The 26,457-nt window shown below is 44.6% G+C and overlaps 1 protein-coding gene across 1 annotated transcript; it reads right to left on the reverse strand.

Moving 5' to 3' along the window:
• Positions 1–447: 447 nt before the first annotated feature.
• LOC139647303 (ankyrin repeat and SAM domain-containing protein 1A-like) lies at positions 448–26,087 on the reverse strand (the record flags this gene model as incomplete). Its single annotated transcript, XM_071523184.1, has 10 exons — positions 25,555–26,087; positions 14,036–14,116; positions 13,646–13,802; positions 12,599–12,661; positions 2,481–2,777; positions 1,566–1,641; positions 1,345–1,446; positions 1,159–1,245; positions 817–986; positions 448–510 (listed from the first exon to the last, which is right to left on the reverse strand). Coding segments are annotated over exons 1-10 (1,275 nt in total), but the record flags the coding sequence as incomplete, so codon positions are not given.
• Positions 26,088–26,457: the final 370 nt, after the last annotated feature.

Below are 26,457 nucleotides of genomic sequence, written 5' to 3' on the forward strand. Positions count from 1 at the left end.
TTCACTTCCATGGTCAGCCAAAGCTTAGACCAAGCGTGTCCTTTGATTGGCTCCTCGCTCCCTTTCCACTTCACTTCTCTGCCTTTTACGCCCTCGCTCCCTGTGTCCCATGCCGCACTCAGATGAATATTTATTAAGGAGTCGTTTGATTTGAGCAGCGGGCGTGAAGAGAATAGTCCTGAAAGGGGTGGTGGCAGTGAAAGCGCTGACATTCTAAGTGGCAGATAAACATCCATCCAACAGTGCCATCGTCCTGACATGACTTTACAAACTAAATTGCAGCGGTGGCCCAGCGCTGCGGGTGTCAAAGTCGTATTGGCGTGATCATTAAAGCACGGCTATTAAAGCATGGCTCTAAAGGCTACATTTGAGGATCTGCTGCAGTGGGTGAGCGAAGGGCATTTAAGAAACCGTTCTCCATCCAGCTCTATCGCCTTAACTCCTCACCTCCGAGCTCACCTCTTCTTCATGACCGGGGCCGGGATGTGAAGGGTGAACCAGACGGTCTTTCTGTAAATGACGCAGAACAAGAATATATAATTAATAACTGTTTTATTATTAGTTTATATTGTATTTTATTTAGCCAAGATAAATTAAAGATCAGAAATGCAATACGCAATCACTGTGTACCACAAGAAGTGTAACGCTGGAGGGGTTTTGTGACCCAGTCCAGTGGAGAGAGGCATACTAACAGAGACCGCTATCACCCTCTAGTGGGAGTTCTTACAGATTTCCTCCACTATAAGACCATCTGACAAGCATACTATGTGTGCATGTTTGTGTGTGTGGGTGGCTTTCAGTTAAACCACTACTAACCTTGCCAGCTTCGCTATCCGGTCGACCAGAGTCTCTGTCGGAGGATTTGCCGCTGGTCAGGCTGTCCAGAGAGTGGCAAGATGTGGCTTCAAACAGAGCCTCGTATGGGCTCTCCTCCTCGGGCCCCGGGGCCAGCCCAGAGATCAACTCACTCACCTTCTCCAGATCACCTGAAAACACGGACAGAAACGCACATCCATGCAGATACACACAGGTATTTATAGCTGCAAAAATAAGCAGAAACCTTAATATTACATTTGTCAATGTCTCATGTTTAAACTGCTGACTGAACTGCTGCTGCTACAGTACAAACTCGACCCTGTGAGATTTGGTAAATCTTACATTTTTTCCGTGGGCTGGGACTCTCCTGAGGTGGAGGGATTGGCGGAGGGGGAAGGTCTATATCGGGGGGTTTGCCAGTCATGTGGCCTGCAAATAGACAAACAGGAGATCGTATCACAACTGGTAAACGTGAAATCGAGAGGATGATTCCCACCGCCGCTCTCCGTTTGCGCATGGGGTCTTTACCTTGGATGAGAGCAGCTATCTGCCTGCTCTTCTGGGAGGGCATTTCCCTGACAGTGTCCAGCGCCTTCAGGCCCTTGTAGTCGACCATGTTCACGTCAACACCTGGCCAAGGACAGCAGGGACAGATTTAATTTCATTAATTGGTGTTTTGAGTGCTGTTGTGACATTTGTTAAGAGTAGTGAGTGCTTCGAATGTCGGTTGTGTGGCGTGAAAGTCTGACCTGCACTGAGAAGTTTCTGCACCACATCAGTCTTCCCAAACAGAGCGGCTTCATGGAGGGCGCTGCCTTTCTCCGTCTGGACAGAGAGAGAAACAGAGACGAGAAAGAGACAGAGGCATAGGCAGAGAGTGAGGCAGAGAGAGGAAAAACACCCATGTGATAGTGAGTAGTAAGAAAAGTAATGTTCTGTGCAAGTACTACACATGGCATGACATCTAGAGACATTTGTGTTTGATCCATCCTCTCCTCTGAGAGAAAACACAGCAATGGAGGTCTTATCTAGACAGCCACACCACTTTGACTCCCTCTTACTGCTAGTTTGTTAGGGCTTAGTTAAACCTGCAGGAATCCTTTTCCAGCACACACATTTTTACCGTGAAATAGATGGCAGGGCAGCTATTTATGCCCCAGCACTCCTGCCCACTTCGCTATGGACAATTATTTGGTTGAGGAATCAAAGCAGATCATTTTCCAGCTCACAGGGCCATGCTAATTGAAACCTGCAGGAAGCAGGGCCTGAAGGACACTGAATAGACACCTCATTCTTGAGACAGAGGAAAGGAGGACAGAGTGGATGGAAATGTAGCTCTAGACAGATGGATGGCACAGTTTGGTAGAGAGTCGGAGCCATGGGGCCCACCAGGGGGAGCAAGGCCAGTTCTGCTGCGATAACACAGCATTTCTTTTACAGACCAAGAGCTTAAGAGTTTGACATTTAATCTCATAGCTTTAGTAGGAAGGAGCGAGAGGAAGTGCTGCAAGGACAGATTAAGTTACCCAACATGATTTGGGCCATGACAGCATATGCAGACTTGACATAAGGGACACATTTGTGTCCACATTGCGTCCTGCACAGTTCTATACATGAAGCTTTCAAGTTCACACCCATATATACACACAGCCACACACACACACCTCGTAGTTGATGTCCATGCCAGCATCCAGCAGCACCTCCACCACAGACAGGTGTCCGTTGCGCGAGGCCAGATGCAGCGGCGTGTGTTTCTTGGTGTTACAGCTGAGCAGGTTGGGGTGGGCGCTGAGCAGCAGCTTAACGACCTCCAGGCGCCCGTAGAGCGCAGCCAGGTCCAGCGGCGTCTCAAACTTATTGTTCCTCATGGTGGGGTCGGTCAGCTCCTCCAGCAGAAGCCGCACCACCTCGGAGTGGCCATACTGGGCGGCACAGTGCAGCGGCGTCTCGTTGTCATTGTTCTGTTGGAGGGGCAAAGAAGGAAAAAGGGGGAGGCGAGGCAAGATGTGAGAAGCAGCACAGAAAAACAGCACAAGTGACATACAAAGAAGAGGAAGTGAAAAAGAGATAGAGGAGATTAGGAGTGACTGGACTTGGGGGTGAATCATGGTCGTTAATAAGTATGGAATAGGTGACTCAGCGGAGTCACAGCGAGGTTAAGCCAATCAATGCCAAGAGCTCACCAAATTAGCAGATTTAAAGGTCATGAAAAAGCACCAATCATGTCGAAGCATATAATGAGGCCCAGGGGAATGTCTGGCAGCGTGGGGAGAGGGTGGGCCTGTGTAGAGGACTGGCAGACGTGCGTGGTACCGGGACTAATGAGGCCAGGTGGTTGGGAGCCGCCCTTGGATGGCACTACATGCCAGAGGCAGCGGGGCAGTAGCACAGCGGCTGGGTGAGAGGCAGAGGCACCCGGGCAGATGGGAAGCAGAGACGTGGGTCACTGGGACAGAGGGTCAGAGGGGTATTGGCATTGCATGGTCACAAAGAGTGAAGCCTGGCTCATTAGTCTTTTCCCCTCAAGAGGCATTGTCACACCTCTGGAGGCACGATCACTGTAGCCTCAGCAGACCCCACAACGGCAGCAGCCATTTACAAGATGGCCGACATCAATGTAAATAGTAGAATACCACAGAATTCTGTGACTATAAAGCAGTTTTTCAGCTTTTTCAAGAGGTGAGTGCTGTGTTGACACATACTGTAACCAAGTGTTTGTAGCCTGAGTGAGTGAGACACATGTAGGCCTATACATAGACACGTGTGATGACAGCAACCGTTATGTTTCTAGAGTGGCTGCATGATAGTGATGAAAGGCAATAACATTATTTATGCTGAATATTGTCATTATGATATACAATTACAATACTAATAATTACAATACTTTGTTTAGAGTTGTTGAATAAAAGCTTGCAGCCTTGCCCGTTACTGGCCATTTTCGGGGTGCCAGCGGAGCCCCTCCCTTGCAATTCTAATGAGGTTGACATGATTGCTTTTGCAACACTTCTAGCCAGGCGAAGAATACTCTTAGCTTGGAAATCGCCTACACTCCCCCCATTCTCCGCCTGGCTGAAAGATGTGATGTCGTTTTTGCATCTAGAAAAGATAAAGTTTACACTTAGAGGGTCTAGTGAGCGCTTTCTAAAAAAGTGGCAACCCTTTGTCTCCTATTTTAAAGGCTTATCCGCTTTTCCTCCTGACTGATTGCCTGTGTTTCTACATGTTATCCGCTTGTAGCTGACCCCTGATCAATGTACTCCTTACCTCCATGGCCGAATATAGACAAGTTGAAACAGAGGTTGTTTTTTTTTTTTTTTAAATATATATTTTATTTATTTTTCTCCTCCACTTTTTTCTTGGCCATCTACTTATTCACTCCATTGTTAGTATTATCGTATTGGTTTTCAACTGTTATCACCGTCTGTGTTGTTGTTGTTGTTGTGCAGGGGTTGGGCGGAATGGTAGGGTGGGTGGGGTAATAATGTGAAAAATGGTGACCTGTAAACCTGGCATTGTGTCTGTTGTTTGCTTATGCTTTTCACCAATAAAAACTATTCTAAAGACAATACTTTGTTTAGGGAGCCATCTGGGACATCTTTCCCTCAGACTGAGATATTGTATCTTCTTGCAATCAGACCGAGTTGATTTGCTACCAAATGGCCAAGAATTAGGAGAAGTTCTGCAGAAGATGCAGAACTGGCTGACAGGAATATAAACTCTACTGGTCTTGTGTATTTCATAATGTACAGTGAGAGAAAAGAGTGGGGAGAGGATTCTATAAATATCCTGTCAACAGCCAGTAAAGGATGAGTGTCATCCTTATTTGCTCACTTAGCCAACAATATTCCATGTTATGGTTAGGTTATGGAGAAAAGAAAGGTACATCCTATATTGTGGGACGACCTCATATTTTCATCATAGGTCTAGGCCACATGTAGTCTAAAAACCACAAGTTTTAAGATGATTTGACTTTACAGTGTAACAACACACTTCCCGGACAAGAACAAAGTCAGTATTGTAGAAAAACAAGCTAACAGACATACAAACTTAACAGCAGCTGTAGGCAGCAATTACACCACAAACACAAAAAGTGGTAGGCTTAATTATTATCTAATGACACACATGCAGCAGAAAGCAAAACAGACATGAGAATCCCCAGTTCTCATGTTGATCCCTACCATGAATAGCCAGCAGGGGGAAAACCCTGCAATCCATGAGCTCAGCTGAGATGATAGCATGGGAATAGTCTATATACTGACCAATACCACACTCTACACACAAAACAACAGGCACACAATGACAACATGCATAGTCATAATTAAGACTTAAGGTTTAAATCTCTGGAGAGGAAGGCTGGGAACAGCAGTACGGTCTTTAAAGACACAATCCTACCTAGGGATGGGAGGATATATTTTATCTTTTATCGCGATAAAAACAAAACGAAATTCCATTATCGTGATAATCGTGAATATCCTCATATGAGCGTGAATATCCTCACAAGTGACTTGAAAAAGCTGTCTAGCTCACTAACATACAGTCCTCCTGTGAATGCTTGGATATCAGGTTGATAGGTAGATTCTTTTCATGAATGCATTTTTTTCTCTCATTGTGATTACCTGCTGGGTGTTGGCAAGAGTCTGAATCTGTCCTTGTTTGTTTTTCACTAAAGAGGATGTTCACAAAAAAAAAGATATGTGTCCTATGATGCAATAAAAATATTTGTTTCTTAACAAAATGTAAGGTAAAGTGATATGTTTTAGTGCCATTTTAAGAGTTTTAAGCATATTTTGATGATTATCGGGATAATATCATGAATCGTAATTATTTTGGCCAGGATAATCGTGACATGAAATTTTCATATCGTCCCATGCCTAATCCTACCTACAATAGGAAAGAGAGCATGAGAGTGGCAATCAGGGCATGAAAACACTATGATCATTGCTCTCAATCCCTTAAGGTGTGAGAGAACTGTAAACATGGGAATGGGGGCATGTGCAAATACAGTCTATACAAGCATACCACTCCTTTGTGTTAGTCAACATTGTGTGTCAGGGTGTGGCAGACAGTGCCAGCTTTGGTGGAACCACATGCTCTGAGAGTCAGTCATTCCAAACACACGGAGCCACCTACAAAGGGCTGACAGCTGGCATGAGAAGGCCCACATGGACACGGACGGTGCCAGGTTGGGTGGCTCCCTAAGGGAAATGCCAGCTGTGCCACTCTGAAGACAGGACGTCCTGTGGAGGGGACGACGGGGCAGTGTGAGACAGGTGTCAGTAGCCCCTTCACTTAGACTTTCACAAAGACCTGGCGCCAGATGGGATCAGCAGGTAACTCTCCTTCATTGTTAGTGGGAGAGAGAGAATGAGAGAGAGAGTGAGAGAACGAGAGAGAGAGAGAGAGAGAGTATTGTACTACACTGGCAGAGCAGGTCACAGCTTGAGCCGAGAGAAAGGAGGAGGAGCTAAGAGAAAACAAAACGACACCTGCCTATCTAAAGAGGAGCGAGGCAGGCTGAAAACAATCTCCTGCCTTGGGTGAGCTGCACTAAACAAATAAAGAAAGAGAAAAAAATGCTTCAAAACAACCTTTCAATGAGAAGCTGACCTAGCTTTTCATTGCCAAGGTGATTTTATCAGTTGGATTTGGGATTTGATTACTCTTTCTCCAATATTGTCTTTGTCTCAAAACAAAACCAAATCTCTCTCTCATGTAAAAAACACACATTTTTGAGTGTGTGCACATACATGCACGCACACACACACACACACACAGTCTCCCTGCTAAAGAGGAACGGCACATAAAAGAGCATGCCGTCTTCCATCAGTGACGCACCATCAAGCATTTTGTCATCATCCTAGACAGCTTTTTAGAGAGATTTACTCTGACTATTCAGATGACTTCAGCAGGCAAACCTACATGCTGAGATTACATCAGTGTGATTCACTGCCTCAGATACGTAGGTCTGCTGCCTCCATAATAATCCAAATAAATCTCCCATAAAATGATTCAAGGAAAGCACCCGAAATCACTGTCTCTAAAACAGGACTACAGAATATTTCTACTGTAGGGATAAGTCCATTTGAGTGTGAGACATGCAGCCTTTTCTCACAGTATAATACAGGACTGCAACAAAAGATACACAAGGGAGTTTCCATGAACTGAGGTCACCGCATAGGACCAGTATCTTAGTTCAGGCCCCTGGCTCCTCTCTGTTGCCAGTGCTTCGGTCGGTGCCATCTCTCCATAGCTGTGTGTCAGCCAGCATCTGATCGTATTAACCATGGCTGACCAGCCGCTTGACTCAGGCGAGCAATATAGATAGAGAGCGAGCAGCAGCGTGACACGGACCCTCACCCTGCCTCTCTTGATGCTAAGCTATGCTAAGCATGCTCTCCACATAGGGGCCCGCCTGCACTGTCCCTCCGGGGGACACCCCCCACTACCAGACACACACACACACAAACACACACACACACACACCATGTTGCTTCTTCTCACCATTTTGAGGTCTGACATGTTTTGATTTAGCCTCATAGTGTGTCAGATAAAAACCTGGCTCTCTAAATATTTGCTAAATTTACCAAGTAGATTAGTAGATTAAATTCAGATTCAGTATAATTTCAGTGGAAGCGCATAAAATACAGCATGTTTTTGGTAGGAAGTGCCAAAAAAAAAATAAAAATAAAAAATAAATATATATATATATATTAAGGCTGTTGTACAATATACTGTATTTATGTACTGTAATATCTGCGTATTTGTGTTAGTTTAGTCTACAGTCACAGGGTATGTCTTGTCTGCACTATTATGTGATGTCCTGCTGTGTACTGCGCCTACTGTGTGCTAATCATGTAATGCATGTCATGTGATGTATGAATGAATGGTGAATCACGTAATATGTAACTTCCTTGTAATATGCCAGCACCAATTAACCAGGTCAAATTCCTTCCCGTTGCATTCGACGGATATCAAAATTCTGATTCACTGAGTTCACAATGAGCCACAGCATGGCCACACTCATCAATATAAACCATTACTTGAAAAACAACTAATGAAATATCAATGAACTCTATGGCTACTGCAAGCATAACTGGACTATATTGATTAAATAATTTCACAGGCAATACTATTGGGTACAAATATTCTCTCATTAAAAGCAGTTGAAAGGGAGCAAAAAACTGACATATGGGGAACTAAAAATGAGTAGCCTGGTTTAAAACTAATTTTAGAGAACTAATAACCCTGCATTTTAAGATTTCCCATTTCAAAACAGTGTTATACTACATCAGTTTGTGATTTTTAGTCGATCACTGTTATATTCTTTATTATTACACACAGTATATTAGAGCATTAAATCTATTCTATGATGTTTTGTGGGTTGATAATGCTGAGGACTGGGTGAACTCCAACATCAAATCTCACTCCAAAAACACTGGGATGAGCCACCATACTACCACAGGCCACGTGAGCAGTCAAACAAACAATCATGTGCTAACAAGACAAGAGCTCTGAAGGCTATTACGCAAAACGGCACCAACGACTAGCAGTTTAGCCGGGAGATGGAAGAGATTAGCATTCATAAGGCATAGCCAAGACTTCCTGGACAGTATGTGCTCTTTTATGGAAAATCCAGATTTTACTGTGGCAACACTGACAGCGAAAAACCTCATCCTGATTTAGACCTCAGTGCCTGTCAAACACGACCAGATTAAGGTCTCCGCTCATTGATAAACCCCACGCTAACTAGAAACATCTGGAGATTACACTCCATAGTGATTTGACGCTATACACACTGCGGAATATTCTGAGAGGGAAGAAGAGAAAGATGGATATACAGAGAGAGAAGGGGGGATGTTATGATTCTTGCAACCTGGGGCTGGGAGATGGTAACACGGTTTGACTAGCGACCTCTGTCACGTGACGCGCGGGCTGGCAGCGGTTACGTCAGCCTGCTATGCCCCCTGGTAGTGGTAGTAGTAGTGGAGGGTGGTGGGGGAGGGGTGGGCCGAGCAGCTGTTGCAGCTAGTGTGCCACGGGGCTGCCAGGCTTGCTGCATGCCAACATTCACAGCCACAGTCTTAAATCCCCCTAGTTTTTGTGCACACATACAAAACACGCATCTCTCCCCCTCTCTCTCTCTCACACACACACACACACACACACACAGCAGGGTTCCTCACCATTCTCGATTTTAAAATTTCCTACCACAGTTTTCAGACATTGCAGATTTATTGCTCATTGTTTTACACCTTTGACTATAGGCTTATAATTTTATATATAGAGAGTGATGTACAGTCTCTGGAAATTCACCACCCCACTGTGAATTGCATGATCTTCACAGACTTTTTCAGTACTGTATCTGTTTTTGTATTTTTTCATTTTAGAAACCTAGAAATGGTCAAATTGAATCTCCAAACTTTTCTTTCTCAGCCTGCATAGAAATAATCTGAATTTTTATTTGTTCACTTGTCATGCATTCCATAGGAAACAGGCTTCACAATCATATAACAAGATGGACGTGTAACTGTCTACCCACCATAGACTATAAATTGTGTACAGTGGACCCTTACTCTCTGTCTTGTAGAGGAAGGATACAGTTCTCCCCTTGTATCACATTTCATTGAATGAGACACACACTCCAAACAAAACCAACTTAAAAAGCCTTCTTAGATACCATCTCTGCTCTGAAATGCTCCTCCAGTAACAGCTGGTTCTGACAGATACCGAGCACACGCCCACAAATATGCAAATGTAAATGACATGACAACAGAGAAAGGGAGACCCTTCAATTAAATAATAAGATGTCCCCCTCAAGGCCTCTTGGCCTTGAGGGGCACCACATCTTCAAATGTGGTGCCAACATTTCTCAGCATGACAGAGACGCGAGCGAGCGGTGGAGGACGAGGACGGAGCAGAAGGTGAGGTGAGTGGGGGAGATGTGATGCGCTGTGGAGGACGGCGATGGACGCTGAGGCGACAGAGGGGATAAATGAGCGTGCTGGCAGACTGTGGGCGTTGTGCCTGGGGGAAGGAGAGAAACAAGCTCTGCTCCACAGATAATGAGGTGACCAAGTCTGAAGAAATTACTGATGTTGCTGCCATCAACATCCTCGCTTACCCCAAGTCAGGCCTCTGAGATACAGTACAGCCCGCCTGACAGAAAGGCTTATGATCCATGTCCAACCTGAATATGTTATGAGCTTATATCTGGCAAAAAGCCAATATGTTGTGGTCTTATTTTTGTCAAGTGCTATTTATTCAAGTTTTTCTACTGTAAAGCAGGACGCACAACAGTGTCTGTGTTCACATTTTCGGCACAGCACCCGGACATCTGAGCCTGGGTCAGAGGAAATGATGTACACATACGTATAATGTAATAGACAGGTGACCTATATTAGGGGATGAGGTCTGGGAGAAAGGTAGCACTGATGGGTTTCTATAAGAGTCTAGGCAGACTAGACTTCATAGTTTATCATTTTCCAACAGAGTAATCTCATACATACCAGTCAAAAAAATGACAGGGGAAAGAAAGAGTGAAAACAAGCATTTTGATTATATTGATTAAAAAAAAGAGATAATTGAAGACCGTCATAAAAATGGTCAGAATTTTCTGTAATCAGGGTTTTGATTCCAATTCCAATTTCTTCACTCGATTTGAATTTTAGTTGATGTTCCATATGATTTATGCTGTTACTTAAATCGCCCAGCCCCTATTAATTAGGCCATATCACTCTATAGATGAAGTTTATTCTTCACAATGACCAATATCATAATATCTGACACAACAGGAGGTCTAAAACCACAGAAAAGATGTTATTGTATGTATATATCAGGACTAATTGTGATAATATTTCTTCCCTACTACTTACTTTCATACTTTTTCATGCAAATGTATGCAGGAACCCTGTGTAACCCTCAATACTCAGATAACTGGGTCAGTCCGGGTGGGATCCCTGAAGGTACAATCAAACCACCGTGATGAATCGTGTTGCCCTAGTGAGACATTTGGAGCAGCATCAAAGTGTCCTACCCACTGCAGACACTATCAGTGGTAGAGAGCAGCAGATAGAATGAATAAACATTAGTGTGGCTGGCTGGACCGGGACTACAGAGAGAGAGATTTGAACCCGGTCCAGGCTGAGGGCTGGTGCGTCCCTGAAGGGGACTCCATCCACTTAAGCCCCGATCCTCCATGAATCCTGGTCCATCCTTCACTGCCCCCCCCCCCACTACCCACCTTTCATGTCTGGCGAGCTAACTCCCTGACACTCCCTCCCCACAAACACGCCGTCTCTCCACTGGGTCACTCACCACCTCTGCACGACCAATCAGCCGTGACACTGTTACTATGACAACGTCCCACCTCTTTCTCTCCTCAGCAACGCAGGCTCACAAGCACAAACGGGGAAGGAGGGGGGGGGGGGCGCAAACACACATTTACACACTCACACAGACGAGCATGGCATGGAATGCTCTTTTTGATGTTGATGCGAGGAGACTGGTACACAGAAAAGCTCCCGTCCTCCTTCTCATGAGACGGCTCTCTGGTCCTATACTGTGATGAGAGGGGAGGCAGGATCCACCCCGCCCACTCAGTCACATGATGCCATCACCATGACCGCAGCCAGTGCCAGAGCATCCACACTGCATCCCTGTTTCTGATTTATTCATAACAAGGTATCAATTATTCAGACTCATGACCAGGTAGTGGCCCCAAAACTATCCGTAAGCATTTACATTAAGACTTGGACCGAAATCTCAATAGACAGAAATCTCAAGGCTGTCTCAAGTTGACAGGCTCACCGCTAAATCTGTCAAATACACTAAATGGAAAAAAGAAAGAAGAAAAGACAAAAGGCAGCTAAATTCCAATACTGCAGGAACATTCGCTGTAATATACTGCTGCCTGGCACTTTAAAGAAAGCCTGCCTCCCCATCAAAACACTAAGAAGCTTAGTCCAGAGGAAATGACAGTGACAGTGTTCAAAAATAGTGTTCAGCCTTATCTATGGGCCTGGATGGGTTTTTCAAAAATGCAATCGTGGAACTATCAACACGTTAGCACTGTGCTGTAACTGTGGAGGTGACACTGTTAGTGACACTGTCACCGCCGCGGTATCTGCTAGAGTTGGCGTCCTCCTGGGGTAGACAGGCTGTGATCAGAGCACCGTAGGGTGGCCGGATTAACTAGGTGTTAATGACACTCCTGCTGAAATGTAAAGAAGCCTGATCAAACATGTAGCCCACTCCACGTAAATGCACACGCACAAATAGATGACGAGAAAAACATGCGTCCATAACCTAGCAACGTTTGCGGTCTGTCACCAAGGGGATTTCCCTTTATCCCCAGTAGAGGCGTAAATTAAATGAGGGCCTGCTGTATATGATTCCTAACAGTGAGGTAGTGTAAGATGCAGTGATGGAAGTAGGGAAATTTACTTGTGAGGTGGAGGAAATGGTGTGCATGGTGTGTGATGCAAAATTCCTCAACAACTTCAGAAAAACATCATAACATCTCAGTAGAAATGCGTGTGACAAGTCAACATAGAGAGAAATCCACAAGATAGGTATCTACCCACAGAGAGTGAAAATGATTTTCCCCAAGCTTCCCATATCTCTGCAGCAGAGTGGCAGCGCAAGCAGCAGCAGCAGCAACAATCCAAACCCAACATGGCAAGCCAGCACCAAGACAGGGGCGGGATAGGGATTCGCTGGGCCAGCAGAAAAGCAAAGAAGCACTTAAAAAGGAAATGTTCTTTTGGCAGCACTGTGTACACACCTTGGCGTTAATATAGGGGTCAAAGGGCCCACAGCGTTTGAACTCTTTATGGTCTACAGAGCTCTGGGAGGGAGGAAGAGAAGATAAGCCGATGGGTTTTCACACAGTCAAGACAAGCAATGAATGAATGATGGTCACGAATGAGTCAAACTGAATGAACAGAAGGAGAAAAAATCAGATTGAGTTAATGAACAAAAAGATGCCATGAACAGTCTGGGAGAAATGACACAAAATGATCAGAGACTTTGGTCTGCAGGCCTTCAGGACTCCAGCTGGGAGAACTGAGGCATGGGTAACTCCGATTATAATGCTTCTTAATTTGGCTGACTTGTTATAATTATATCCGTAGAGGGCCTACTGTTTTGTGAAATAGTTTTGACTAAATTTGTGAGGCTCACGATGGGTCATTTCTACCCATCCCAGACAGGACAGGTCAGAGACGGTGCTGGTCTGGTGGCTGTGCAGTCAAACAATAATCAAACATTATGAGTTAAACAGTTAAAATGGTTAGGGAAACAAGCACTTCTCACATTAGCATGGCGTCATGTCACTTCATAACAAATATCAGTAAAGTCAGACTCATGATGCACTGCGGTTAATGCACTCACATCCTGTTTGACAGTCATGTTCACTTTAAAAATAACGTAGAGCAAAAAAACAGACATGCCATGCTACACTAGAATTTGGCATCTTTATGGTTACTAACTAAACCATGATTAAACCATGACTGTGATACCACTAGAGCTCACCAACAGTGCTGAAAAGGGAAGCATTCATGGATTATTGAAGCCTTAAAATGTGTGTTCATCACATAAATATAGGGATGAGAAACCATTGCTGGGCTGTTTCTTCTACAGTCATCTTAACATTTGACCAGAACAAATAGGTCTACTGTAGACACTGAATTTGGCAGCGTTACTAACCTCACTAGTGCCTTGTCATAAAATATAATCTGTTGAACTCGTGGATGTGTTTGAAAAGGGAACCGAGAGAGAGAGAAAACACACACACATACGCACACACGGGAGAGAAAATGCTTTGTCAGACCTGCTCGTTGAGCTTGGGGTGTGAGGGTCCTTGGTGAATGAGCAGTCTGACGATGCGTTGGTCTCCCTTCCATGCGGCCAGATGGAGGGGGTAGCAGCCCTTGTTGTCAGCGATGTTGGTCAAGGCCTCGTTACGTAGCAGCGCCTCCACCACCTCGCTGCAGACAGATACGCAGCAACAGGTGAAGGGACAGGACAGGTCAGACAATGCCAAGAATACAAACCGCACTAATAAATACACAGTGGCCTAGCAGTCAGCCAATCAATAGCTTTATCATCCCAGTGGGACAATTCACTGTGAGGCCGGACTTCATTTAAAGCAGAGCATAAACAGAGCAACTAATAAAGGCTACAACAGGCCCCATCCCAGAGCCATGTGAGTCTGATCTACCTGTGTCCGTTTAGGGCGGCATGGTGGAGAGGGGTGTATCCAGTGCTGTCCACACAATTCACATTGGGGCCTCTCCAGATACTGTTAAAGGAGTAGAGAGGACAGTTAGACCTCTATAACACAGGCACAAACAATACATGCACACACACTAAAGCTGAACAATTAATAAGATGATATATATATATATAGAATATGAACGTCTGCAATTTCCAATCTTGCTTAAGAGAGGGGCGTCCAAAATGGACTAATAAACAAGGTATTTTAGTGCTGCTGGTAATCTGAATGAATAATCACAATTAGATTCACACACACACACACACACACACACACACACACACACACACACACACACACACACACACACACACACACACACACACACACACACACACACACACACACACACACACACACACACACACACACACACACACACACACACACACACACACACACACAGTGTCCCCCTCTGTAAAGGCTTTAAACTGTGGGTGTGGCTGATTCCATGCTGATTGCTATCTCGTGTCCCAGTCTCTCACAGCAGTTGGCTCTCTGCCCCGTAACACACAAGAACCATGGTTCACATCTCAGCCCAACCCCACCTACACACAGGTGGGGGCGTTCCTTCCTGAACTGTCTAGAGAAACGAGTGAGAGGACAGGAATGAGGAAGCATGGGCCAGTAGCACAGAAACTAGGAAATCAGGAGGGGAAGAAAAAAAACAGTATCACCACTGAGCTAGCTATGTCTAGTTTACATGCAACTCCATAAAACCTAAGCCTGTTCATTCTAGGCTGGATCGTAAAGTAGACCTAGGCTTTTGTTCTGCAGGGCCTAAATAATTCGGTTGTGTATCAGTGACACTACCAAACAGTTATTTAGATAATACAATTAGCTATCAACCATATGGAGCCAAACAATATTGAAGGGAGAGGAGGATATATTAGTGTAAGGTAGGCCCACGCTAGCATTCTCATTCACTTCAGCTGAACTCAGCTGTCAGCTCAGATGGTTTGTTTCTTTTAATTTGCAAAGAGGGACAGGGTGAGGAGGAGAGAGAGAACAACGAGGGAGGGAGTGGGAGGGGAGGAAAGAGGGATGGAGGGAGTAATTAAAGAAGCTAAAGAACGTCTGCCTAAGCCGGAATGCCAGGACTGGGATACAGGGCACTCTGAACGACTCGAACACATCCTAAATAAATCATGTGGCGAGGAAATCCCAGCTCCAGTGAACCAAACATCTCAGACCAGAATCATTTGCCGCACAGAGAGAGTTGAACATGGGGCCTCACACACGATCAAAGAATATGATAGATAACAAACAATAAATCCATAACACTGACACCCTTGTGGGATTGACTATTTTTAGACTTTTCATACATTACGACTTTGGCTTGGATGTAAGCAAGTAACTCCTATAAACGAAGCCCCTGGAGAGGATTCTACCAGGTGAAGAGACAGCAACAATGGCTACTTGCACATCTATTCCACACAGAGAGAGCCTTGAGCAGCCCTAAGAGCTGATCAGACATGCTATAACACTCACAGACACATTATGAATCGATCCAGCGGTATAATCAGTGTGGCGAGTGTGCAAGGTGGGGCAGTGGGCAGGTGGAGCAGGGGGAGAAGGATGCTCTCCTCACGGCAGAGTGGTACTGTACAACTTTGCTCCGACGAGCATATACATGTGGCTCGTTTTTGTCGCAGTAATGGCCGTTTCTGCCCCCCTAAAATACATCTCCCATAATAGCTCTCGGAGCAGCCTGCAATTACACAGTCAGAGCCGTCTCATTAAATAAGTGTCTTACAGAGTGCTCTAGCCTGCAGAACAATAGGCCTGACAGAGCACAGACACACAGGGATGCACCACTCTACTAGTCATAGCCTAAGCCATTTATTTCTTGCAGCGGGCCTTCTGGGTCTCATCTTAGCAAGTCAGGCAGCCATAAAGACACGGGACTTCAGAAGCAGGGCGTGCTAAAAGGAAATGCTTGAGTAGGATAATGCGTCGGGAGGAAATACTGGGGACAGATAGATTTGTGTTAGAGGGGGGGAAAAAAATATGTGGGCTAGGATTAAGCCAGCATCATACATATACATCCTATCCATTCCTCCAACAGAACCAGTAGCCTTGTCCATGGCCACTGAACACATCACAAGCAAAAACCGAGACAGAAACAGATCTCTAGTTGCTGTCCTAGATAAAAGAGTTATGCAACAGCTTACAGCAAAAAACCCCATAAACAAATGAACATAAACATGACCAGAGCAGCCACGAGGACCGGAGAATTTAACAAAGTCAGGTGTAGGGTTGTAACAATTACCAAAATATTGCAGCACAAGGAGGCATGCAGTGGGATTGGGCACATAACTGACATGACTTCCTTCTTTATGACCTTATGCTGCTCCTGTGTCACGCAAGTGGACGTTGTCTGGGATGATTTTATGGTGTAAAGAAACTGCAATAGTAATATTAGGCTATACTGTCAATATGCAGACCCACACAGACTCCACAAATGACAAGAACCTTAAAAAACAATTACAGTTTTTAACTTTTTTAGTTGGACTATGGAACATGAAAGATTTTTTTTAACTTTCTTTGAACAGTCATATCCTGAGACCGTTTTCCCTTTTACTTGGCCTGCAAAATCAACAATTTTAAAGAAAATCTAGATTATAGGCTAAATTTTATGTTGTCTCTGCAGATTGGTCCAGATTCTCTGCTGTTATGACTATAATTTGTCATAATATATATTGCCAGTCGTTCTAAAATGTTCCTGATTTACCACCCAGAAGCACAAAACATCATGTTACATCAGCCACATGACAAAAGACAACCCGACAGGGGAATAATGGATGCCCCCCACCTCCCCCCCCCCCACCCCACCCCACCCCACCCCACCCCACCCCACAAAACCGAAATATTCCTGCAAACCACACTATTATGTCACTTTCCAGTTTCTATGGTTTTTGACAGTCCTGATTAGGAAAATGGGTTTTAATTAGGCTTGTCAAAATCAATATCATCTCCATGCAGAGAGAGGTGTTTGAGGATATTTGATTACTACATTTTTTTTTGGTAGCCAAAATCATAGTACTTAAATTTGCAATATAGCAGAGTTGCCAGTACTAGTAGCTTTAAGCGTAGCCCAAGTCTCATGTCCTCTGAGCATTTTGGCAGTGTGGCACTCAAGGGCATGAGTCAGAGTGGTGCTCGACAATCCACTTCATCCTCTTACTACGGTTCACAACCAACCTAACTGAGGGACGGAGCTTAGGCCCGTTGCAGGGCAATGGGCAAAATAGAGTTGATTTGGTTGGGGAGGGGGACATTCATGGGAACTGACTGAGGAATTCCTGTTTGAAAGGCTGAGCTAATCCTTAATTTCCCTGAGGGAATATCAGCGAGATGAAGCTGGAGTTTGAAAGAGATTCTGGGGGGCTGTAATTCTGTGTTGTACAAAGCCTGGCCAGTAAGAGAGGAGGAAGGATAATAACATTTCTTCTTTTATGCATTCTCTGCATTAGACTGTTGACGTTAGTCTCATACTGAAGGCATGTTAAAAAATATTTAGGCTCAAGCAGAAACCCAGCCTGTTTTCTTCTGCAGTCCAACTGTCATAAGACTCAGTTATTAAATGAACAACAGAAAACATTGTACCTTGAATCAAAAACCAGTTTTCATTATGTATTAAACACCATATTGGAGTTCTGAGTGTAGGTAGTCAGTCCTTTAGATTAAGTCAAATTTACATTGATAAATTGACCCAAATTCACAATTCACTAGTCTCTATCAGACAGATAAGCAGGGGAAAAAGCGGGGATGTATAATGCACGATATGGCTAAAATGATAATCCAGATTATTTTGCTCAATATTATGATCATGATTATTAATCACAATTATTAGTCTCATTGGTTTTAGTAACAAAATTATTTTATATCATATTATTTCTTATATCTTATATCAACATCTTTACTTTCAACTACAGCAGGCATTGGAATTTGTGGGAACTACAACCATGATTATACATGTTTAATTATGGAGCCCTAGAGAAAAGGCAAGGCTAAATTCAGTCGTGGGTTTAAGCAAATGAGAACCCAGGTGAGCGTGAGCCCGGTGTCAAATAAACAGATTTGTTCTCCAGCCTATTAGCCGTGTGACCACACTGCCAGGGATTAGTCTAGCCCAGGGCGCTCTGCCCAGCAGTGACTGGCGCATGTCGGCCACGGTCAGGGAAATTGGGCTTAATTATGCATACTGCTGGCGGGTGCTGAAACCAGACGCCCCGCTGCCAAACAGCAGCCCAGCAGGCCTCTCAGTGCCCAACCTGTGCATCTCTCCCCATCACAGAGACTGGCAGTGCTACAGCTACCTGCCAGGGTCCTGCAGGCCTGCTGGGGATTACAACTCAACCACAGTGACTTAATGAGCTAAGCATAGAGCACACAGCAACACACTGAAATCACTGTTCAGACACCATCTGAGGACTAAAGGACTGCTACTATTACTATATATTAAGGTGGTGGACACTCATCATGAAGGTTGTTACAGATTAGAATATAGGCCAACCCATATTTTTGCTATTATGAATTAGTATTACAAGGTGAGCAGCACAGAGAATCAAATTAGGCCATAGAACAGGCGACAGAAACTGAAACTAGTCGATTCCTGTCATGTCATGTCACAGCTAGTCTATGACTAAGATTTCTTAAAGCTACTTCAGAAGAGATTTGCTTAATCACATGGTTTACACGTCTGACCATTTAAGGCTAAGCCTTGATTTTGAGGAACTCCTGAGAAGCACACATTGCATTATCTTGCCACAATGTTACACACACAGCAAAAAAAAAGAGTGCAAGTAAGATTTTACTGAATTTTGCTTTCACAGGCAGCCACAAGACAGCAAGCTTGAGAATTTATCAAGGCCAGCCTTTACCATTTCATAAACCCTTATAAAAGCAAAACAGTGGTTGCTAATAAACATTTTAACCAGGCAACTGAAACATATTAATCATGCTCTAATGTTGCAGCAAGAAGCTACAGATAAATGGAGGTGAAGGTCTTGATATGAAGACATAGACGGCTCACTGTTCAATTATAGTGCACAGCATTAACATAGGATCTTCCATGGTGGTGCCCATGCGACAGAGCATGATTGAGCCTTCATGGCACATAAACACACCATAGTGAGCATTTCACAGAGCAACTGTGCTGCAGCAGGAGGTGAGAATAAACTGCTTATGCCACATGCTCTTATAGCAGAGCAGTCTAATGGGGCCCAGCACAATCAAAATGATGGGCATGAAAAACACCGGTGCCAGGCCGAGGAATTGGGAGGAATACAGAATAAAAGAAAAAAAGAGATAGGGGGAAAATCAGATGGGGTGAGAAAAGACGAAAAACAAATTCAATCACAGCCTTTCAGCATGTCTGTCCAACAAGCTGCCGTTTCCCACACTGATTTCACAGCAGATGCCGCTGCACACACCCACAAATCTCACCGTCCACACCACCGCCCGTATTTTGTTTGAATTGAAATAGCAAGCTGCTGTTTAGTTTCAACTAAAAATCTTGCCGGATGGATGGGCAGTTATTTTCAGTCATGCTGACAACCCAGTTCTGGAAATAGCACAGAACTTCTGTCTGATCTAGTTTGGGTAGTTGAAGATTTTTTTTTCAACTGATGTTGTGGTGTTCAGGAATTTCCCAAACTTCAGAAAATGTTGCAAAATCTGAAAACACAGCTGAACAAGTCATCAGCAATGGAATTCTTTAGCTTGGCCACAGCAGCTTTCAAGGGTGTTGTTAACTTAAGTGTTTGTAACCCCAAATCTGGCTTTCTCCAAACTCCTATGTAGAACACAGGCACACCTCATTCAGGATATGCTGTATGTGAAGATCTGAAAGGAGGTGGGCTTCACAACCTGGCCTGCTGCCAGCATACTTAGTCATCCTAAGGCTAATCCAGTAGAGTACCTTATGCAGGAAATGCACAGTAAAGATTAACTTTAGCCATTTTGCTTCTCTTGCATTACGTTTCCTTCACACAGTTTGCAGAAATAGCAAAGCCAAAGTGAATTACACATTTTAAAAAAGATCTAAGCTTAATTTGTATCCTGTGCATACACATTGAGGCCAATTCCTCTGCTCTGGCTCAAAATACAACATGTTTGAAGTCTGGGGGTTTGAGTGGGGGCTGGCATGGGCCCAGCAGGTGGGCAAGCAGAGTGCTGAGAGCAGCAGAGTGGGAGAGGGAGGAAGACGCCAGCCACCAGGCCAGACGGCCCAAAATGTCTGGGTCAGAGGGCTGCTGCATCAGCCAGCATGTGTAGGCCTACATGGGTCTGGATTGTGGGCCCGGCGTCTCCGGCCTCAGCACCACACCTCCTATAAATGGGTTCACAAACAGACATGCACCACACAGACAGTGTGCGCCACACAAGAGGACCAGCCTCACCAACCTTATCTGTCCCATTTGTCCTCTGTTATGAAAAGCTTTTCGCTGACTGAGGTGAAACAGAGGTCACACAAACAAACGTACCTAAGGTTCACTAGAGGTGTTTGTCTGCTACTAAGCTGCTCACAGAAAGGCAGCATTTTCTGTTTGTTTTAACACAGTAACTGCAGAGGGATGGACACTATAAATAACTATGTTTTTTTTTTCTCAGAACCCAGTCTTATCTGCAACTAATGTGTTGTAGGTTTCCTGACAAGATTAGTTTCTATTTCAGCCTTCTTCTGGATAGAACAAAATAATTCATTTGGAAAACAATAAACTAAATATTTTGTGAAAAGGTGTGTTTTTCCTTTGGAAACTACAGAGAAACCCCTGACCCACTTGGATGAAATCTATTTTTAGCCAAACACTATGAGCTAAAATAAAGATGGGGCGATACTGCACTGAAGATGTTGTTCGCTCGAGTGGTGGATAGTATGTTTGTCAGTTTCTGCTTTTCCCCCCACACACATATGTGGAATTCATCATGAGTTTAAAGGCACTGCTGGTGAGCTGAGGAGTCCTTGGTCCTTTGCTTTCTCTGACTACACAAACGTGGGTCGTAAACATAACACGGCTTAACGTTCACAGCAGAGCATCCCAAACTCAGATGCTTCAGGAATGCTAACACAGTGGTGTTAGATTTCCCAGCTACCACTGCTCCCTCCTGGGTGGAACAGCTACAGTTTCTGAACTCAGTTCAGAGGTCAAACATTGATGAGATGTGATACTGCCAAGCCTGCTGTTTGCCAAGCTCTTACTTCACCTAGGAATGGTCTGAGGCTCTTGCCAGTGCTGTCAAAGTGGTTGAAACTGCCTTGTTAATGCGAAGTCTACCTGTACACACAGCAGGTATTGAGTCAACTTGCTTCAAACTATTGACAGGTACTAAGAAACTCAACTAACTGAGGGTGACAGCTTCCTGCTCAGAGTCCTGTCATCTGCACCATCACCATCCCCTGAAATATCTAAGTGACTTGAGTGATTACACAGCACGCCTTCGCACTCAGTGGCTCACACATACACACAAATGAACATCAAATTTCCCAAAGTGGACAAACCAGTCATGCTTGAACAAAGGATAAAATAGTTTAGCATAGCCTAATAACAGAGAAGCGACAATGACATTTTGTTTTGCTTTGTTTGCTACTTCGTCCCACATGCAGCACAGTACACAGATATTTTCTATACCACCAGCACTTGACAGTGGCAGGCAGAAGCGTAGCTACATCTGCAGTCCGACTGGATGGGTCTGCTTGGGATGAGCATGGAGTTGTGGATGGAATCGGATGCAGAGATCTGGAATTGTGCCCAAGCCTCCAAAAATGGTTACCAAGTTCATAGAAATGCGATCCTAGCTAGCTAGCAACTATGAATGAAAAAAACATATTTAAGAGAAAATACATTTCAGAAGGCCTTTCAGAATATCTTAAACTGATCTCTATCACCAAATGGTGCAAAACAAAGCTCCTCTTGATTCAAGAGCATTAGAATAAATCGGTAGGGTACTCAAATAGGTGGTCCTATTCTAAACCAATGACAGCTCAATTTTCTTTTTAAAACTAAAAAGTATAGAAAACCCCCAGAACAGTCTTTGGGGACCGATATGAATATGAAAAGCCATCCGTTCTACGCTTTGTCAGTGGGACAAAGGACACGGCTGTGAATCTGGGAGACAAGCCCTCATCTGGCTAAGCTCTCAGAGCGTCCGTCCAGAACTCCACGCATTCCTCTGTTAATTTCCCCTCAGTGGGCAGGCGCTTTCCCTGCCATGGACCCGTCTTACCTCCGGTCTAGCCACAGCAGCTGGCTGTGTTTGGACAACCTGGGCCAGGAAGTGCAAGTGAGGAGCTCTTCCTGTGGACCTCCAGGATCCAAACAAGTCCTTGGGGCCCCAGCAAAAAATATGTAGAAGACAGCAAATATGTGGCCTTACTTCCGCCACAATCTGGACTAAATTCACTGTGAAGCAACAATGTGACGCTCATATAAATGGTAAAAGGAATTAACTTATCAAACCCAATTCTGCGTCAACCAAATTGCTTAGGGTGGTGGAACTATGAAGGTTACACTGTGACCTTACTTCTAAAGGCGGCCCAGCCCAGCTCATTTGGCGTTAATAGAGCACCACAGAACAAATGTTGGGGGCAGCGGTGCTAAACATGCTGGGGTCAGTGTCTGTCCCATGGCAACCAGCATGATGCAGCCTCCTGGGAAAGCAGACATTCCGCAGAGCAGAGCTGCACGACTCCTGGTTACAAAAACACCACAAGTCTTGACATGCAGCCCATTCCAGAGCAAGAACGCCAAAAATCTAGTGGAAACACACACAACACACCTTCATAGAATAATAATGGCGATCAGATTAGATCACTACTCTTAACAACTGTATAGCCTGTGTTTTGGTTTATATTGTAAACAAGTATTTACTATTGACTATGTTGTGTGCAGTGGGCCTTACACTGTACCCTAGGCCTATTGTCATAACAACATTAGTAATAGGCAACATACACACGCCTAAATGACTGTTTAGGCTACAAACCAACTTACATTGTAGATATGCTTTACACAAGTGTAAGTTTACATACTTGTAATAACCTGCAGTCTAGCAGGAGTATAAATCAGATGCATTACATTCCACATGCTCCCAAATATGAGAACCGACAGGAGCTAAAAGCTGCTAAATGAAACAATCTTTCTGATCAAATCTCCTCTGATATGAGGAAGCTTGTACTTTCTAACCATGTGTGTTGAACAAGTTACAGATCAACACTGGTTAAGAATTTAAAAAAAAAACTCACTGACTCATTGCCTGAGCCACTATGATGATTCACATCAATGCCCTTAAACATATTGGCATTTTGATTACACGTGCTAAATCAAATGTCACACACAATAGCAACAATCCCCCCAGGCTGCTCTGCGGTCAATAATATTGCAACTTGGCATATTCTAAGAGCCTGTCCTGTAAGCTCAGGTGTCCACAGGCAACAGGCTTTTCAAAGTCTATACACCACCAGTTAATTCATTTCCTACAAAGCCTAGCCAATCATTTTCCATGGCCACTGTTGCCAAACATTGATTGCCCAAGTCAGAGCGGATGACACAATGGACCCCTCAGTCCGCCCACAGATCTGCGAGGGAGAGATGGAGCCAGCCTTGACTGCATGACATCCCTGAATTGGATTTCCGATTAGAAGGGTTTAATGTAATTACCTCGAGCACACTGTGCAGTCTGCACTGAGTAACACAGCCATGCATCACCTAGAGCTTAACAGTAACACTTGTCTCACAGATGAAGGAGGCAGGCACTGGACTCCCAGAGGAGCATCAGCGTGTTTTGATTGACACACATTCCACCTGTATGTGACAAGCATTACAATAAGGATGCAGAGAATTTGTAGGCCTTTGACACGCAGCACTTAGCCTGGCCATAACTTCTAACCTAACAAATTACCAACTATATTTTATTTCTTCTATAGGCAGACCTATTTTAGCCTACGTAGCCTAAAGGAGTAGGCTCTTCTCAACAGCAGGCTGTCCTTTTCTTTCTTGCCAAGTAAGGTCCTAGCGTTAACATGACATAAAGCACAATGGCTGTCTTAACTGTGAGCACATTATTAAAATGCATCACACGAACCCAAAGCGATAACTTTCAGCCCAGGGGAAATGGAACAATCCTGTGGTGGTAAGCCAGGGTGCCAACACTATAATTCAGACAACCTTTGCATGAAAAGATGAAAGGTTATCACTGAGGGAAATGGGAAAAACTCAGGTAACTTACCAGATCATTCCCTATTTTATGTTTCACCCTATATCAGATCGTACATCCGCGCATTTAATATGACCCGGCAGCAAAGTTACTGGGATGGTACATGAGGACAAGGCCCACTCAGCTGCCTCTTCATAAGGGGGTGAGGAATTTGGTACAGTTCTACACCGTTAAAAACACTCACCAAGGAGTTAAGGGGAATTATCAAGGCCTTTATTGTCTACCGATGTCGTCATCTTTGGGAAAATACCGGTTTTAGACTTATTGATCTGACCATCCCCAGGCAGAGATGCACAGATAGCATGTGGGCATGAAGGTGACAGGTCTGTTGACTGTAGTTTGTTTTCTTATCCCCAAATCAGACTTCAGGACTGAAGGAGAATTGAGAAAGAATATTGCACAGTGATGAAAGACATCGGTGACATTGGTAAAAACCTCGACAGAGCAGCTAAACCCTCCTAACCTTGCACGGTGAGTGCTTTATTGATGTGTAAAACCACACCGAGCACCTAACTTCACCAAGGACTTCCCCCCTCTGACAAAACACTATCCTCACATACTGTTTGTGCCATAGTGACAAGGACGGACTCTGCCAGGCTTACAGCTTCCCATGGTGCAGCTGAAGTAGAGTGCAAAAGCGTATAAGACCTAGGGCTTTATTAAATAGATTCCCAAACACCATGGGATGATGCTGCTTAAAAATGAGCGTCATAACCCAAATACTGAGTCTGACAACTTGCTTTTCACTCCAGCTTGAGACTGAGACAGTGAGACATGTTCACCAATACAGACCATTATACAGTGAGTGTGATCTGGTCCACATTGTAAGTAAACAATAACAATAAAAAAAGAGGCAACAGTGCTTTTTAACCATTTTTAACCTAACCATGGGCTGGTTTGCTGCAAATTTCTACATTTATTTGTTGCATTGATTAGCTGCATGGCTACCTCTCAGGCGGTTTATGTACATTACAGTACAACTGGCAGAGGTAGAGAGGTGGGAGCTAACAAAGAAGCGTGCCATTGCTTGTGCGTTGCACTGGTTAGGCTGTGTTTAGCGAGGCAAAGAAAATACTCAATAGTCAATTGTATGGCTGCAAACATAGGCTGGCAAAGTCATGTCTACACGATTAAATAACCAGAATCATGAGCTATAACAGCAAACGATGAGACGAAATTAGATACGGCCAAGGCAGTGCTGGCTGGCCCGGGTTTGTCCCCCATTCAACCCGCCTCTTCTCCCCTACCTGAGCAGACTGGAGAGCGGGTGAGAGGAGGCGCCGTGGCCGCCGCTGTTGCCACTTCCACCGATCCCAGATGATCCGCTGCCGGTCCCAGCAGACTGTCGTTTCCCGGATAAAAGCTTCTCCACGGCGGCCAGATTTCCCGTGCGCGCCGCCTCAAGGAGTTCCTGCTCCTTCCCCATCACGGATCCCAAAAAAGAGGGGAATCGCAGGAGCGGGGAAGAGGAAAGGGGGGTTTGGACACGGGAGCGAAATTCCTTCGCGATCCCCTTCTTCCAGTCTTGAGGCGTATTCCCCGCTCGCGGTGTGGCAAGGAAACAAAAGGTCCCTTCGCCGCTGGATCCGTCCGTCCAGCAGCTGCGCTATTCTCCAGGATTTCCCGATCCACGGTGCTGGCGCTCAAGGGGAAAAGTTTCGTTCAGCGGCACCACCAGGCAAACTTCCTTTGACCAGTCCTCCGAGCCTCGTCCGTCACTTCCTCGAAACTACCCTTTCTGCATTTCCAATCCGAAGCCCTACACACAAACGCAACCCCTAGCACCCACGCCCTAGCTGCTTGCGAGAAGACGTGGATGGGCATAAGCAAGATGGTGCCCAGTCCATCCTCTATATAAGACAGGGCAGAGGGAAGGGAGAGGTAGACTTTATATCTATCCGAAGCTTTCAGATTTTGAGCTACAGTCACATCTAGTGTCCAGAGCTACTTTCTGAACCAAAGCTTAAAATTTGGCGGCAGTGGCCACTCCTGTATATTGTTATCAATACAGAACAATAAAGACTTATATTCACTCCACAGAATTACAGACAGAATTAGAGTCAACTCTGCACCATGACCAATGGCATTTAACGTGAATAAAATTAAAACATGGCAATTTTACAGTGTAAAATTCCCTCGGTTAGTGTGGA

This window comes from Centroberyx affinis, unplaced genomic scaffold, assembly GCF_046629955.1.
Source record: "Centroberyx affinis isolate AG114_WGS23_722 - 3 ecotype Tasmania unplaced genomic scaffold, CSIRO-AGI_Caff_v1 ptg001072l_1, whole genome shotgun sequence".
Lineage (NCBI taxonomy): Eukaryota > Metazoa > Chordata > Actinopteri > Beryciformes > Berycidae > Centroberyx > Centroberyx affinis.